Source organism: Gekko japonicus, unplaced genomic scaffold (genome assembly GCF_001447785.1).
Source record: "Gekko japonicus isolate JY-2015 unplaced genomic scaffold, Gekko_japonicus_V1.1 scaffold1804, whole genome shotgun sequence".
Classification (NCBI taxonomy): domain Eukaryota; kingdom Metazoa; phylum Chordata; class Lepidosauria; order Squamata; family Gekkonidae; genus Gekko; species Gekko japonicus.
In genome coordinates, this window is record NW_015177066.1 from 363024 (window position 1) to 379275 (window position 16252).

The 16252-nt window shown below is 49.6% G+C and overlaps 1 protein-coding gene across 1 annotated transcript in view; it reads left to right on the forward strand.

The window, feature by feature from the left end:
- Nucleotides 1-1056: 1056 nt before the first annotated feature.
- Nucleotides 1057-16252, forward strand: part of LOC107124686 (multidrug resistance-associated protein 9-like) — a gene marked incomplete at its 3' end in the record, with an annotated part of 25212 nt that continues 10016 nt past the window's right edge. The window contains exons 1-5 of the mRNA XM_015428182.1: nt 1057-1107; nt 7023-7176; nt 9854-9869; nt 9953-10105; nt 12418-12565. Coding sequence (XP_015283668.1) covers nt 1057-1107; nt 7023-7176; nt 9854-9869; nt 9953-10105; nt 12418-12565 — 522 coding nt within the window. The remainder of the gene's footprint in view (nt 1108-7022; nt 7177-9853; nt 9870-9952; nt 10106-12417; nt 12566-16252) is intronic.

Sequence of the window (16252 nt, forward strand, 5' to 3'; positions counted from 1 at the left end):
CAGAGGGGAGGACTCACAAGAATGGGTTTAAATTCAGGGGTCATTTCGTAGAAAAAGAGCTAGGGGAACTCATTAGCATAACTCATTAGCATATGCCACACACCCTGACATCACCGGAAGTGTGTCCTCCCCACAGCTGGCGGCGACCTCCAGCGGGCACCAGCAGGGAGCTCCAGGCCCCGCCCTCCCGCACCTCACCCGGGGGGATGGCGTCTCCCCGCCCCCCCCCCCAAATGACCCCTGTTTAAATTAAAGGCGGGAAGGTACCGGCTGCATCTCAGGATACACTTTTTTACAGTCAGAGTTGTGCAGCAGTGGAATCAGCTGCCTAGGGAGGTGGTGAGCCCCCGCTCATTGGCAGTCTTCAAGCAGCGGCTGGACAAACGCTTGTCAGGGATGCGCTAGGCTGATCCTGCATCGGGCAGGGGGTTGGACTAGATGGCCCCTTCCAACTCTGTGCAATTCTATGATTCTAGTCCATGGAACTTACTGCCAAGGGAGTGTGCCCGGGCTTGCAGCTTTCACAGTGCGGTGTTACAACCCAGGAGGCCTCTAAGGTCCATTAGATGGTTGCCTCTGCCAAAGTTTCACCAGTCAGATGAGTAAATGGGCATCCTTGGTATTTGCTGTAGAAGAATCTGAGGGAGTCCAGGAAGGTGCGGTCTGGTATTTCATTAATTTCTTTTGGGCAGGGTCTGTGGACTTTAAAAAAGAGAGAGAAAGAAAGAAATCAAAACTGTTTTTAATTTTTAACCTATTGCAAAGCGCTGAAAGCCGTGGAAATGGATTGGCTCTAGTTAAAATTTGCTGTCTCTTTTTTTTTGGGGGGGGGGAGTTGGTGCTTCAAATGTGATCTGATTTCTCTCCCCCACTCCCACACGTCCTGTTGCACAGCCGGATGCCGGGGAATGTTCCTGAAAGTGCTTTTTGAGTCACTCAGAGGCTTGAGAAGTCCGTAACTCCCTCCCTCTTGCTGCAGAGATTCCAGAGTTGCAGTCTTAAAAGAGAATGGCCAGGAAGACGAATAAACATATTTCCGAATCCAGCAATAACGCAATGGCTGAAAATGAGCCCGTGGAGAAGAATGGAGTCATTGGCTTGACCTATGTAAGTACAGAGACTGAGGCTGGGAGAAAGTGGCTGCCCTGCAGAGATCTAAAGGTAAAGGTAAAGGTTCCCTTGCTCGAAAGCCAGTCGAGTCCGACTCTAGGGTTGCGGTGCTCATCTCCGTTTCAAAGCCGAAGAGCCAGCGCTGTCCGAAGACGTTTCCGTGGTCATGTGGCCAGCATGACTAAACACCAAGGCGCACGGAACGCTGTTACCTTCCCACCGAAGTGGTACCTATTTATCTACTTGCAATTTCTAAAAAGTGAACTTCTGAGTATTATGGAAGCTGGCAACCTTAGTGTACAGGGTTGCCAACTGGCCAGGAGAAAACTAGCCTGCCCTTTTAAGAGAGGCTTAATGGGATGTTATTTAACAGGTGACTTTATTTACCCCCCATGAAAAAAATTTCACCTGCCCATCAATGCTTCCTCTAAGTTGTGGAGTCTTGTGAGCAAAAATTCTACTTTGCTGGCAATAAAGTTGGGAGCGAGTGCTTTGGCTGCTGCATGGATGAGTTTGCTCTGGAGCCATCCTTCCTGAGCTAAGATGAAAAGGTGTGAGCCGGAGGCTAAAAAACTGTGAGCTAGCTCACACAAACTCAGCTTAGAGGGAACACTGCCGCCCATTTCCATGCATCCAGCCTCTACGAAAAGGATTAGACGTTTTTCTCCAGGCCAGTTAGCAACCCTAGTGTACCACTCTTTTTGCTCTTCTTTTGATTGCTTCTCATTTGGATATCTGGTAGTTTGTTAGAAGTGCATTGAAGCTGTGTCTCGGGGCAGAGCGTGAGCATTACTGACTGGGGTGGGGTGTCTCTGTAATATTTTTTTTTAAATTCTAAGGAGGAATTTGCCCAGTTAGATATTGTCGATCAGGCAGCCAAGAGTAACATTTCTCATCCACAGCCACAGAACTGCTTTTAATCCAAAAAAATATTTCTAATGGAAATGGTTTGGTTATTTCTTTGGAACACTGCACAAAGGGAACGCCCGGGGGGGGGACTCTTGTCCTTGAGGTACGCTAAGTACAGCTGCCAACCTCCAGGTGGGAGCCAAAAATGAGAGATCACGGGAGGAAGTGGAATTCCAAGAACAATATCTGTGACAAAAATAACAAGTAAAAAAAGATGTTGCAAAAGCGTTTACTGTCGTGATTCTGTAGAAATTTTCCTTCTATTATCGCTCAAACGCTAACGAATACTGTGCGATGAAAACGATTCGTTGGGTTCTGTTATTAGAGAGTCAGCATGGAATGTTGATGTAGAAATTGATAAGAATTGGGATGGCTACCCGCTCCGATAAAGCAAACATTGTGAAACAAATTGTTTTCATTGCACAGTATTCGTTGTGTGTGAGCGATAATAGAAGAGAATTTTCTACGGAGTGACTACAGTAAACGTTTTTGCAACGTATCTTGATTGACTCTTCGCTATTTTTGTCACGGATGTTGTTTTTGGAATTCCTCAACCTCCAGGTGGGGCCTGGAGATCTCCTGGAATTGTAACTGATCTCTCGACCACAGAGAACAGTTTCCCTGGAGAAAATGGCTGTTTTGGAAGGTACAGTCTGTGGCATTATGCTCTGCTGTAGTAACACCCCACCTCAAGCCCCACCCTCCCTTAGGGTTGTCAGGTCCCCCTGGCCACCAGCGGGGGAGGAGGGAATCGGGTTGCCAGATCCACATTAGGAAATTCCTGGAGAGTTGGGGATGGAGCCTGGGGAGGACAGGAACCTCAGTAGGGTCCAGTGCCATAGAGTTCATCCTCCAAAACGTTCATTTTCTCCAGGGGATCTGATCTCTGCAGTCTGGAGATGAGCTGTAATTCCGGGGGAGCCCCAGCTCCTACCTGGAGGTTGGCATCCCTACTCCACCCCCAAATCTCCGGGAATTTCCCAAACTGGTGTTGGCAACCCTACCTGTGAGAGGCAACTCTTAAAAATAAAGGGCAGCAGAGGGGCTGTGCAGAGCCTTCTCTCTGGCCCTTCCTCCCCGGGCAGCTGTTTTACAGCATGGTGTTTTGCCCAGACAATTGCTCTGTGCAGGGGTCGTTTCGTAGAAAAAGAGCTAAGGGGAACTCATTAGCATAACTCATTAGCATATGCCACACCCCCTGACATCAGGGGCCCAGCGGTGGACCTGCAAGGCCGGCGGGAGTGCGAGGAAGCCCCGCGAAGGCCCTCCCTGGCCCCAGGCAGGCAGGGGTGGGGAGAGGGGGGGAGGAAGCAACTTACCCTCCCTCTTCTCCTGCCTCCTCCTGGCTGAATGAGGGACGGAAGCGGAGCGGCCGGAAGCAGGAGGCGGGGCTTCGTCGTGTGCCCCGCCCCCCGTACCTCACCCGGGGGAACTGCGATCCCCCGCGATTCCCCCCGAATCGACCTCTGGCTCTGTGGCTCTCTCCTTGACCCATACAAACGAAACCTTCTCTGTCCTCCGTTCCTGCTTCTCATTCATGCAACCAGGCCAAATCGTTGGGATGACGTTTCCTTAACAGAAGCTGGCATGGAGTGGGGTGGGGAGAGGCAGAGGAGATTGGATAAACATCAAAGCCCGCAACAACCCTAGGAGGCAGGGCGGGAGAAGGAGAAGGAGAGATTGGATTTATACCCCACCCTTCACTACCCAAAGGTGTCTCAGAGTGGCTTACAAACTCCTTTCTCTTCCCCTCCCCACAACAGACACCCTGTGAGGTGGGAGGGGGACTGAGAGAATTCTGAGAGAACTGTGACTGACCCAAGGTCACCCACATGGCTTCATGTGGAGGAGTGGGGAATCAAACCTGGTTCTCCCGATTAGAGTCCAACACTTTCAACCACTACACCATGCTGGAGGGGGGAGAGACTGGCCCCAGGGCACCCAGTGAGCTCCACGGGAGAGTGGAGATTTGAACCCGGGTCTCCCAGAGCCTAACTTGACAATATAAATACCACACACACTAGAACCTTGAACACATTAAGCTGCCTTCTGCTGTGCTAGACCTTGACCTTCTGGTTGCCAGCTCCATGTTGGGAAGTATCTGGAGATTTTGGAGGCGGAGCCTGAGGAGGGCGGGGTTTGGAGTGGGGTGGGATTCCATTGGGGTGTAATGCCACAGAGGCCACCTTCCAAAGTGGCCATTGTCCCCGGTGAATTGATCTCTGTCCCCTGGAGAACAGTTCTACTATCAGGAGACGTCCGGCCACCACCTGGAGGCTGACGACCCTTCCTTGGCCTATCAAGACCGGTTTTGTCCACTTCTCAGGGAGAGGTCTTCCACCCCACCTTCTACACCATCCCTCTAAAGCTGGAGATGCCAAAGCTTGAACCTGGGACCTTCTGCATGCCAAGCAGATGCTCTGCCCCTGAGTCATGGCCCCTCCCCTGTTCTGGAATGTTCCCTGCTGGTTCAGAATGACTGTTGAGCCAGTCAGTTGGGGGGAGATAGTTCAATGGGCATGAAAGCCACAAGGTTTCCTTCCAGGTGGAAGTGAACTACGAGAAAAAAGGGTTGGTGGGGGTGGAGAGAGGAATCTATGCAGCACGTCATAGAAGACAGATGGAAACCAGGCAGCAGAGCAGAGCTTCTTAAAAGGAACAGTCCAAAATCACAGAAAGGTATGTGATTGTCATTCCTGTTCATAGTGTGGTCTGCTACAACATGCCTGTGGATACTGCAGGGAGTGCCTTTGGCAGCGGGAAACAGAAATGGGTGCCCTTGTTCAGGATTTAAGGTTCTAGGGGAGCATCGGTTCCTCACTTGTATATAGGGCTGCCAGGTCCTACCCATCTGCCGGCGGTGGGCTCCTGGCTTGTTCCTTGGGTCTTCTGGCCCGGAAGTGACATCATCACGCCGGGCACGTTGTGCCAGGGACATTCTAGCACTTGGCTAAAACCTCTATGGTCACCATAGAGTTTTTAGCCAAATGCTACAGCGCCCCCTGCACGACGTGCCCGGGCTCTTTGGGGGTGGGGCTCCCCCACTGGTCAGTTGGCCAGCAGCAGATTGGGCCTCCCAAAATTGAGGGAACCCTCACCCCCAACTGGGGGGTGGGCAACCCTATGTGTATATCAGCCATCTTTTCGGTATCCGCTGACCTAATACATCCGCATAAGCTGAATTTTGGAACTGCATTAGCATTCTTTCAGAAAAGTACAACTCGCATCTGGTTGCAGTCTAGGCCTGCCACTTACCCACTTGTGGTGGAACCTTCTCCTACCGCTCCTGGGATCCCCGCACTCACTCAATAGAGCAGTGTGGTGCAGCGGTTAAGGGAGTTGGACTAGTACCTTGTAGACCCTGGTTCAAGTCTCCACTCTGCCAAGAAAGCTTGCTGGGTGACCTTGGGTCAGTCACACTCTCTCAGCCTGCCCTACCGCGCAGGGTTATTGTGAGGATAAAATGGAAGAGAGGAGAACAATGTAAGCTGCTTCAGGTCCACTCAGGGGAGAAAGGTGGGGTACAAATGAGTGAGTGAATGAATGAATGAATGGATGGATGGATGGATGGATGGATGGATGGATGGATGAATAAATGGATGAATGAATGAATGAATGAAATAGAGCAACTGGAGGAAAGGGTGAAGATGCCATTTGATGCCGTGATGTCCCTTCCAGGTTAGAGAGCCAGCGTGGTGTAGTGGTTAAGAGCGGCAGACTCTAATCTGGAGAACCGGGTTCGATTCCGCACTCCTCCAAATGAAGCCAGCTGGGTGACCTTGGGTCAGTCACAGCTCTCTCAGAGCTCTCTCACCCCCCCCCCAGAAGTCTAGCTCACCACCTAGTGGTGCAGAACGCTAAAAGAGTTAGAACTTAAGGCTGCCAGAAATCTTCGGATCTCCTGGCTGTACCACACACAATGCCATACGATAATGATTAATGATTACTTCCAGGTTTTACCCAGAAGTGATGGCAAACACACTCCAGGAAGTGTCACTGTTAGAGGGCAGCTGTTGGGAAATAAGTGGGGTGCCACAGGGGCCTAATTTAGATCAAGCCCATGGTGTGTGGAGGGAAATAAGGGTTTTCAGCCTCCCCCCATGCCATTTTCTCAACCCAGACTGCCCTGGGGAGATTATTTACCCCACTGTGGGGGACTGCATGTGTCATATTGGCGCTAAGATTCCTGATCTTGCTTGTGCCACTAATGGGGGGTAAAAGGTAAAGGTCTCCCTTGCTCGAAAGCCAGTCGAATCCGACTCTAGGGTTGCGGTGCTCATCTCCGTTTCAAAGCTGAAGAGCCAGCGCTGTCCGAAGACATTTCCGTGGTCATGTGGCCACCATGACTAAACACCAAGGCGCACGGAACGCTGTTACCTTCCCACCGAAGTGGTACCTATTTATCTACTTGCAATTTCTTGCTTTTGAACTGCTAGGTTGGCAGGAGCTGGAACTAGAGACGGGAGCTCACTCCGTCATGCAGCAACTTGGGTCTCGAACTGCTGAACTACTGACCTTCCACAGGCTGCAGTTCAGCGTCTTAACCACTTGAGCCACCGCAGCTCCTTCTAATGGGGGGATTTGCAAATAAGAATCTGCGGGGAATGTGGGGGTTTGTTCCTTCCCCACCCGTTAGCTGTCAGGCAGCTTTGATTTAATTTGATTTAATTGAAATTTAATTTAACTGTAATTAGCAGAATCCAGTTTTATCTATGTGCCATTTACAGGCTATGGATCATTTTCCCCAAGCTGGGAAGGGAATGGCCACCAAATTAACAGCGGGATGAATGGACCCTTCGTGCTGTCCTCTGTTTCTTTAGAAATTTATACCCCACTTCTGTCCCTAACAGGAACTCAAAGCAGCTTACAATATTGTTCTCTCCATCCCTCTGGGATGTCTCCCGTTTCCCAGCGAAAGCCAAGCCAGTTTAGATTTTAAAAGAGGAACAATAAAGAGAAGTCATTAAGATGAACAGCCTCTTTCTTGTTTGCTTGTTTCAAAGAGGAATCTCACCGAGGACAAGGAGTCTTGGTACCTGAAAACCACCAGGATGATTTCTTCCGAGCTTTATCTGCGTCCCGACTTGGATCACTCAGATGATGAGAAGACTTTTTCCCGGAAATATTCCCCGAGTTTAAAAACGATGATTCCCATCCGCTTGAAAAAAAGGCAGGTTCTGCATTTTTTTAAAAAAATTAATTCTGAATGTGATAATAAAACACATTGAAAAGACCATCTTGAAAGAAACGAATTTAGAGTCCAGGGGCACCTTCAAGACCAAGAAAGCTTTCTTCAAGGTATGATCTTTCGTGTGCATGACCACTTTTTCAAATACCTTGGAATGGTAGGTAAGGTTCTAAACTTATAGACAGGGACTGAACAGCAAAATTAACATGTAACATGATGATGTTTAAGATATGCAAAGTCAAAACTAAATAACAAGCGAAGGTCAACGATTGTAAAACAATAAATATGTAAGATTAGCAGATAAATGTCTAAAGGTGGTTTTTTTCTCTAATTGTGGGAAGCAAACCGAGAATCTCCATTCTCTCCTCCCCGGCGAGGAGATCACTTAACAGCACTTTTTTTTTTGCAAAGATATGACTTTACATGTTCAGCTGCAACTTGATGGCACTTTGCACCCACACATCTATTACAGGAGGGCACAGCTTGCTAATAATGTTGAAGGGCTGGGCCACTTTTGATGTTCTTAGGGTGTGTGTGAGAATTTACTGTAGGCTGACTACTTTTTGAAACAATCATTTGTTTGCATGTTTTATAATCCATCTCTCTCAATGAGACTCACGGCAGTTTCCACAGACTTAGGTGCAAGGGAACCTTTACCTTTACTATAAGTTTTAACCTTACCTCCCAGTCCAATGTATCTGAAAAAGTGAGCACGCACACGAAAACTCATACCTTGAATGAACCTTTGTTGGTCTTAAAGGTGCCGCTGGACTCTAAATTTGCTCTACTGCTTCAGACCAACATGGTTGACCAACTGGATCTATCTTGAAGGAAAGGCTGTCTTTGCTTTCTCCCACCCACCCCTGGGCCCTGACTCAATATCCCAGGCTAGCTTGATCTTGGCAGATCTCAGAAGCTAAGCAGGGTCAGCCCTGGTTAGTACTTGGATGAGAGATCACCAGGGAAGTCCAGGGTCACTGTCCAGAGGCAGGCAACAGCAAGCAACCTCTGTTAGTCTCGTGCCTTGAAGAAGAGAAGAAGAGATTGGTCTTCTTCTTCTTCTTCTTCTTATAAACAAAGCAGGAAGGTCTGGATTGCAGAAGTCTGAGTGTGGAGCTGAAACGAAGCAAAAGCGTTTGAACGTGAAACGTTAAGCAATGCAGAAATGATATAGCAGCAGACAGTATGTACTATACACCGCAGTATAGTCTGCAGCAATGTTCCCTCTAAGCTATGGAGTCTTGTGAACAAAAATTCTTCTTTGTGAGCTACTGGCCTTAAAGTTGTGAGCGACTTATTTGGTTACTGCATCAATTAGTTTGCTCTGGAGCCATCCTTTCTGAGCTCAGACAAAAATGTGTGAGCTGGAGGCTAAAAAACTGTGAGCTGGCTCACACTAACTCAGCTTAGAGGGAACACTGGTCTGCAGTCCCTATAAGTTTAAACAATTGGGAAAGGCTGTGCAGAGGGGGAGACCTGACTTTCTCTGGGACCACGTCTGACCAAGAGGCCACTCATTGGCTAACCCATGGACACGTGAATCTGCCTTATACAGAATTAGACCCTTGGTCCATTGAGGTCAGTCTTCTCTACTCGGACTGTCAGTGTCTCTTCAGTGTCCCAGGCAGTGTCTTTCTCATCACCGACTACCTAGTCCTTTTGACTGGAGGTGCCGGGGACTAAACCTGGGACCTTCCGCATGTTAAGCAGAGGATCTGCCACTGAACCACAGCCTCTCCACTTCCACTGAGTTATAACCAAGGCTCCCTCCAAGCTGCGGAGTCCTGTGAGCAAAAATTCTACTTGGTGAGCGACTGGCATCAAAGCTGTGAGCGAGCGATTTGGTGACTGCATCAATTCGTTTGCTCGGGAGCCATCCTCCCTGAGCTGAGACAGAAATGTGTGAGCTGACTCACAGTAACTCGGCTTAGAGGGAACACTGGTCATAACCCAGATATCTTATATTTGGGCATAATCTGAATACGATGAAATGGACGAAAGGACCTTGTTGAATGGATTGTTTAAGTAGCTACGCAGTGGCCAAAACCCAGATATTGGCCAAAACTCAGACCAAAACACAGTGGCCAAAATTCAGGAGGTCCATCAGCAGGGCCAGAACTCCAGAAGCCCTGCAACTGTTGCCCGTCAAGCACCAAGAATACAAAGCGTCACTGCCTCAAAAAGCCCTGCAACTGTTGCCCGTCAAGCACCAAGAATACAAAGCGTCACTGCCCCAGACATCTATACCTTGTGGCTGATAGGCACTGATGGACCTCTGCTCCATATGTTTATCCAATCCCCCCTTGAAGCCGTCCATGCTTGCAGCCGCCACCACTTCCTGTGGCAGTGAATTCCATGTGTTAATCACTCTTTGGGTGAAGAAGTGCTTCCTTTTATCTGTTCTAACCCGACTGCTCATCAGTTTCATTGAGTGTCCACAAGTTCTCATACTGTGAGAAAGGGAGAAAAGTACTTCTTTCTCTACCTGCTCTATCCCAAGCATAATTTTGTAAAGCTCTATCACGTCACCCCTCAGTCGTCCTTTCTCCAAGTCAAAGAGCCCTAACCACCTTGCAGTGAAAAGGTTCATTTCCATGCATATTAAAGAGGCAGGATAGTTTTCTCCTGGCCAGCTGGCAACCTGAGGTATCTGTGCTTACCTGTACAGGAGCAACAGCTCAGGTCACATAACAAATTACCAGAACGCCACTAGAATCTCTCATTGATTGATTTATTTTCCTGCAGATCCGTCAGTCCGGTGGATGACGCGGGGCTGGTCTCATTCGCAACGTTCTCATGGATTTCGTTCTTAATGGTAAAAGGATGCAGACACAAGATCGACATGGACACTTTGCCTCCATTATCGTATTATGACAGTTCGGAGCCGAATGCCAAAAGGTAGCATCGTTTGGACACCATTGTTTACCTAAGAGCTCTCTGGACAGGAACCTAAAGGAACAATGATTTGCATTTCCCTGGACTTTTGAGGTCTAACGAGCAATTCTTTGCAGCAAAATAACCCTCCTCAAAACCTTCCTGCTGCTTCCTGTAACCGAGCGGTGATGCCAGGCAGGAGGCGATGCAAAGGGCCAGCATTTATGTAGAATTTTCATCACATGCTAGACTCTTATCTTCTTTGCCTCCCCCATCTTCACAGTGGCTTCCCAGAGAAGGTCCTTATTAGTCCCATTGTGCAGGGGAGAAATGGAGCTAGGAAGAATGCAATGGGGAAATGAAACAGCCATTTTTATAGCTATCATCTGCTGGCTGGGACAGTACCTCGTGAGGAAAGGCCAGGATCCGGCTGTTGTGCAGATAAAGATGACCAGGCTGGGCTGGGGGAAGCCAATGAGCTGCCGGGATGGAGTTGGTGGTAGAAGGGTTGTCACTGCTGGGTTGGGAAATCTGGGGGTGGAGCCTGAGGGGGCGGGGCTTTGGGAGGGGAGGGTCTCCTGGAGGGTGCAATGCCATGGAGTTCATTTTGAGAAACGACACCAGGTGTCCCCAACCTTTTAAAGCCCGCAGGCACCTTTGGAATGCTAAAACAGCATGGTGGGCACGGCAACAAAATGGCTGCTACGGGAGGCAGAGCCAGCCACTCACTGGCTACCGCAGCTTACGAAAAAGAAGAGTAGTTTTTTTATACCTCACTTTTCTCTACCCGAAGGAGTCTCAAAGCGGCTTACAATCACTTTCCCTTCCTCTCCTCACAACAGGCACCTTGTGAGGTAGGTGGGGCCGAGAGAGTTCTGAGAGAACTGTGCCTGGCCCAAGGTTACCCAGGAGTGGGGGACCAAACCCAGATTAGAGCTCACCACTCTTAACCATGACCCCACGCTGGCTCTTCAGTCACTCACTGAAGATCTTTGTGCTGTGGAGGCAGCGGCTGCCGAAGCAATGCTGCTTGAAACCTGCACAGCCAATCAAGTCTCCCCTGGCCCTTCAGAAGCCTTGCTGGGCAAATGCCCCACCTGGCCCCACCCGCTCTCTATAAACACCTGGCAGGCACCAGAAAAGTTGTCACTTGGCACCTTGGCTCCCACGGGCACCATGCTGGGAATCCCTAAGTTACACACTTCTACGTCTCACGAGTTTAATGGAGAGGGTTGTAGCCAGGGCTATTTTGGGGCAGGAACAGAGTTCCGTCCTGCTTCAGAGTTGACCACGCCCACTATAGCCAAATCCTCTGCGTGTGGGTGGCTACAGAGGGAAGGCCTGGAGAGTGACGCCCCCCAGTGATTCTGAGGCAGGCGGCCCAGGGGGGGGCCCTGGAAGGATCGAGGAGGCATTGAAAGGCCTCCCCTCCCCTCCAAGGGCTGGCTTGCCCGGGTGCCCTGCAGCCGCGGGGTGCCCAGGCAAGCCAAGGGAAGGCAGTTTAAACTGCCTTCCCTTCCCTTCAAGGGGGGGCTTGCCCGGGCAAGCCAAGGAAATGCATAGGGTTGTGGTCTAATATGCTAATGTGTTTCTGCTGTTAGGTGTGGCCTATTATGCTAATGGGTTCCTGTTGGGCTGTTTCTACAAAAAAAGCCCTGGTTGTAGCTCCGTTGAGGACAGCATTGTAATATGCTTATCCCTTTAGAATTCCTCAACCAGCTAAGTCTGTGCAGTTCCATTGTTTTTTAATTCCCCCTTATGAAGTGCTGGGCTATAGACCCACTCCCTTGATTGACGTGTTGAGGCCTCTCCTTAACATATGCCAGACCCCCCCCCGTGGGGTTGGGGGTCCCTTGCTCCCAGAGGCCACCTCTCTGCTGCCAATCAGCTGGCTGGCGAAGGGGACTTAACTGCAAAAAAAGGATCTCTCACCCAATGTTTTAGCAACATCCACAATGTGATTTCAGTGTGACCCGGAAATGATGTAGATGCAACGGGGATATCAGGGCGATGCTCTGGTTTTTGGGCAATAACTCTATGGTAGAAGCTAATTCTACCGTAGCATTTTTGCCCCCAAACCAGAGTGTCTCCCCGACTGTGCCTACATCACTTCCGGGTCACATTGAAATTCACATCGAGGAAACATGGTGACACTCCCTGTTCTTGGTAACCCAGTCCCCATCCCTCACCGGCTGGCCAGAGGGACCTGGCAACCGTAACTCAAATGGATACAACAGAGACCTGAAGTGGAAATGGATGGTGGAAGCAGGTTTTTGTGACATAGTCCGGGACAGGAGGAGACCTTTCTCAATGTGGCCATTTGCTCCTCTTGACAGATTTCGACTGCTTTGGGAAGCCGAGCTGGCAAAATTCGGACCGGAGAAAGCCTCTCTCGGCCGAGTTGTTCTTAAGTTCCAGAGAACCCGGATTTTGACAGACATCCTGGCAAACTGCATTTGCGTTATTTTTTGCGCTTTAGGACCGGTGAGTCACTTGAGACAATATTTGCAAAAATGCATTTAAAAAGTGTCTTTTGCTCTTTGTCAGGGTGAATAGTTTGCATCCGGAAAGTCCCAGGGACCTTCTCCATTGCAAAAGGGTCTGGTTTTGCAAGGGCAGCCGGACTAGCTCGAGCCTGTTAGGGCTTGGAAGCTAAGAGGAGTTGGCTATGTTTAGTAGTACTTGGAAAGAGGTACTTTCCAAGTACTACTAAACATAGAAAGAGGCACTTTTCTCCATTTCTCACAATACAAGAACTCGTGGGGACTCCATGAAATTGCTGAGCAGTCGGGTTAGAACGGATAAAAGGAAGTCCTTCTTCACCCAAAGAGTGATTAACACATGGAATTCACTGCCACAGGAGGTGGTGGCAGCTACAAGCATGGACGGCTTCAAGAGGGAATTGGAGAAGCATATGGAGCAGAGGTCCATCAGTGGCTATTAGCCACAAGGTCTAGATAGGGGCTCTGGGGCAAGTGATGCTTGGGGGGGGTGTCAACAGTGGGAGGGCTTCTAATGTCCTGGCCCCACTGGTGGACCTCCTGATGGCACTGGTATTTCTGGCCACTGTGTGATACAGAGTGTTGGACTGGATAGGCCTTTGCCCTGATCCAACATTGGCGTCTCTTATGTTCTTATGGATGGGAGACCACCAAAGAAGAGCAGGGTTACCACGCAGAAGAAGGCCATGGAAAACCGCCTCTGAACATCTCTTACCTTGAAACCCCCATGGGGGTCACCATAAATCAACTGCAACTTCATAGCACTTAACCTTTATATTAATCTTAATCTACCTGAAGAAGCCTGCCTTGGAGAGCCACTGCCAAAATCGACAGTGCTGACATCAGTGGCCTGAATCAATGCAAGGCTGCCTTTTTGTTTTGTGCTGAATCTCACCAAGGGTCTGTCTAGCAACCCCATCTCTTTTCCACAGTGGTGAACCAGATGCCACAGAAAGCTCACCATGAGGCCTCTCCTTAACATATGCCAGACCACCCCCCCCAGTGGGGTTGGGGGTCCCTTGCTCCCAGAGCCCACCTCTCTGCTGCCAATCAGCTGGCTGGCGAAGGGGACTTAATTGCAAAGAAAGGATCTCTCACCCAACGTTTTAGCAACATCCACAATGTGACATCAGTGTGACCCGGAAATGATGTAGATGCAACGGGGATGTCAGGGCGATGCTCCGGTTTTTGGGCAATAGCTCTATGGTATAAGCTAATTCGACCATAGTGTTTTTGTCCCCAAACCAGAGTGTCTCCCCGATGTGCCTACGTCACTTCTGGGTGACATTGAAATTCACATCGGGGAAGTCGGTGAAACATCGGGTGACACTCCCTGCTCTTGGTAACCCAGTCTCCATCCCTCACCGGTTGCCCAGAGGGACCTGGCAACTGTAACTCAAATGGATACGACAGAGACCTGAAGTGGAAATGGATGGTGGAAGCAGGTTTTTGTGACATAGTCCGGGACAGGAGGAGACCTTTCTCAATGTGGCCATTTGCTCCTCTTGACAGATTTCGACTGCTTTGGGAAGCCGAGCTGGCAAAATTCGGACCGGAGAAAGCCTCTCTCGGCCGAGTTGTTCTTAAGTTCCAGAGAACCCGGATTTTGACAGACATCCTGGCAAACTGCATTTGCGTTATTTTTTGCGCTTTAGGACCGGTGAGTCACTTGAGACAATATTTGCAAAAATGCATTTAAAAAGTGTCTTTTGCTCTTTGTCAGGGTGAATAGTTTGCATCCGGAAAGTCCCAGGGACCTTCTCCATTGCAAAAGGGTCTGGTTTTGCAAGGGCAGCCGGACTAGCTCGAGCCTGTTAGGGCTTGGAAGCTAAGAGGAGTTGGCTATGTTTAGTAGTACTTGGAAAGAGGTACTTTTCAAGTACTACTGAACATAGAAAGAGGTACTTTTCTCCCTTTCTCACAATACAAGAACTCATGGGCACTTCATGAAATTGCTGAGCGGTCGGGTTAGAACTGATAAAAGAAAGTACTTCTTCACCCAAAGAGTGATTAACACATGAAATTCACTGCCACAGGAGGTGGTGGCGGCTACAAGCATGGACGGCTTCAAGAGGGAATTAGATAAGCATATGGAGCAGAGGTCCATCAGTGGATATTAGCCACAAGGTATAGCTAGGGGCTCTGGGGCAAGTGATGCTCTGTCTTCTTGGTGCTTGGGGAGGGTGTCAACAGTGGAAGGGCTTCTAATGTCCTGGCCCCACTGGTGGACCTCCTGATGGCACCTGGTATTTCTGGCCACTGTGTGACACAGAGTGTTGGGCTGGTTGGGCCTTTGGCCTGATCCAACATTGGTGTCTCTTATGTTCTTATGGATGGGAGACCACCAAAGAAGAGCAGGGTTACCACGCAGAAGAAGGCCATGGAAAACCGCCTCTGAACATCTCTTACCTTGAAACCCCCATGGGGGTCACCATAAATCAACTGCAACTTCATAGCACTTAACCTTTATATTAATCTTTATCTAGCAAGGCTGAAGAAGCCTGCCTTGGAGAGCCACTGCCAAAATTGACAGTGCTGACATCAGTGGCCTAAATCAATGCAAGGCTGCCTTTTTGCTTTGTGCTGAATCTCGCCAAGGGTCCGTCTAGCAACCCCATCTCTTTTCCACAGGGGTGAACCAGATGCCACAGAAAGCTCACCAGCAGGGCAAAGAGCCGATAAGTCTCCTGATTGGGTTGCCAGCAGTGTTCCCCCTAAGCTGAGGTAGTGTGAGCTAGCTCACTGTTTTTTAGCATCCAGCTCAAACATTTTTGTCTTGGCACAGGAAGGATGGCTCCAGAGCAAACTAATTGATGCAGTAGCCCAATCACTCGCTCATGACTTTAATGCCAGTAGCTCACAAAGTAGAATTTTTGCTCACAAGACTCCACAGCTTAGAGGGAACATTGGTTGCCAGGTCTGAGTTGGAAAATACCTGGAGACTTTGGGGGTGGATCCGGGAGAGGGCGGGGTTTGGGGAGGGGAGGGGCCTCAGCATGGCACAATGCCACAGAGTCCGCCCTTTGAAGCAGCCATTTTCTCCAGGGGAGGTGATCTTTGTCAGCTGGGGATCAGTTTTAAAAGCGGGAGATCTCCAGGCCCCACCTGGAGGCTGGCAACCCTATCCGATCTTGTTCCCCCACAGTAACTGGCTTTCAGTAGCCAATTATTGTTAAGTAAAACAGCATCGGTCCCAGTGCAGATCCTTGGGGGATCCTACTTTGTTTCTTTTTGGGGAGAGGTCATGGCTCAGTGGTAGAGCATCCGCTTGGTGTGCAGAAGGCTACAGATGGTTCAGTCCCCAGCATCTCCATTCAAAAAGGATCAGGCACTAGGTGATGCCCATCAGAGTAGACAAGACTGACCCCCCAAAGTCCACTAGACTGGTTTAATATGAGATGGCATCTTGTAGTTGTTCACACCTGGAGGCTGGCAACCCTATCTCCTGCTGTTCCCCCACAGTAACTGGCTTTCAGTAGCCAATTATTGTTAAGTAAAACAGCATCGGTCCCAGTGCAGATTCTTGGGGGATCCTACTTTGTTTCTTTTTGGGGAGAGGTCATGGCTCAGTGGTAGAGCATCCGCTTGATGTGCAGAAGGCTACAGCCGGTTCAGTCCCCAGCATCTCCATTCAAAAAGGATCAGGCACTAGCGGAGGCCCATCAGAGCA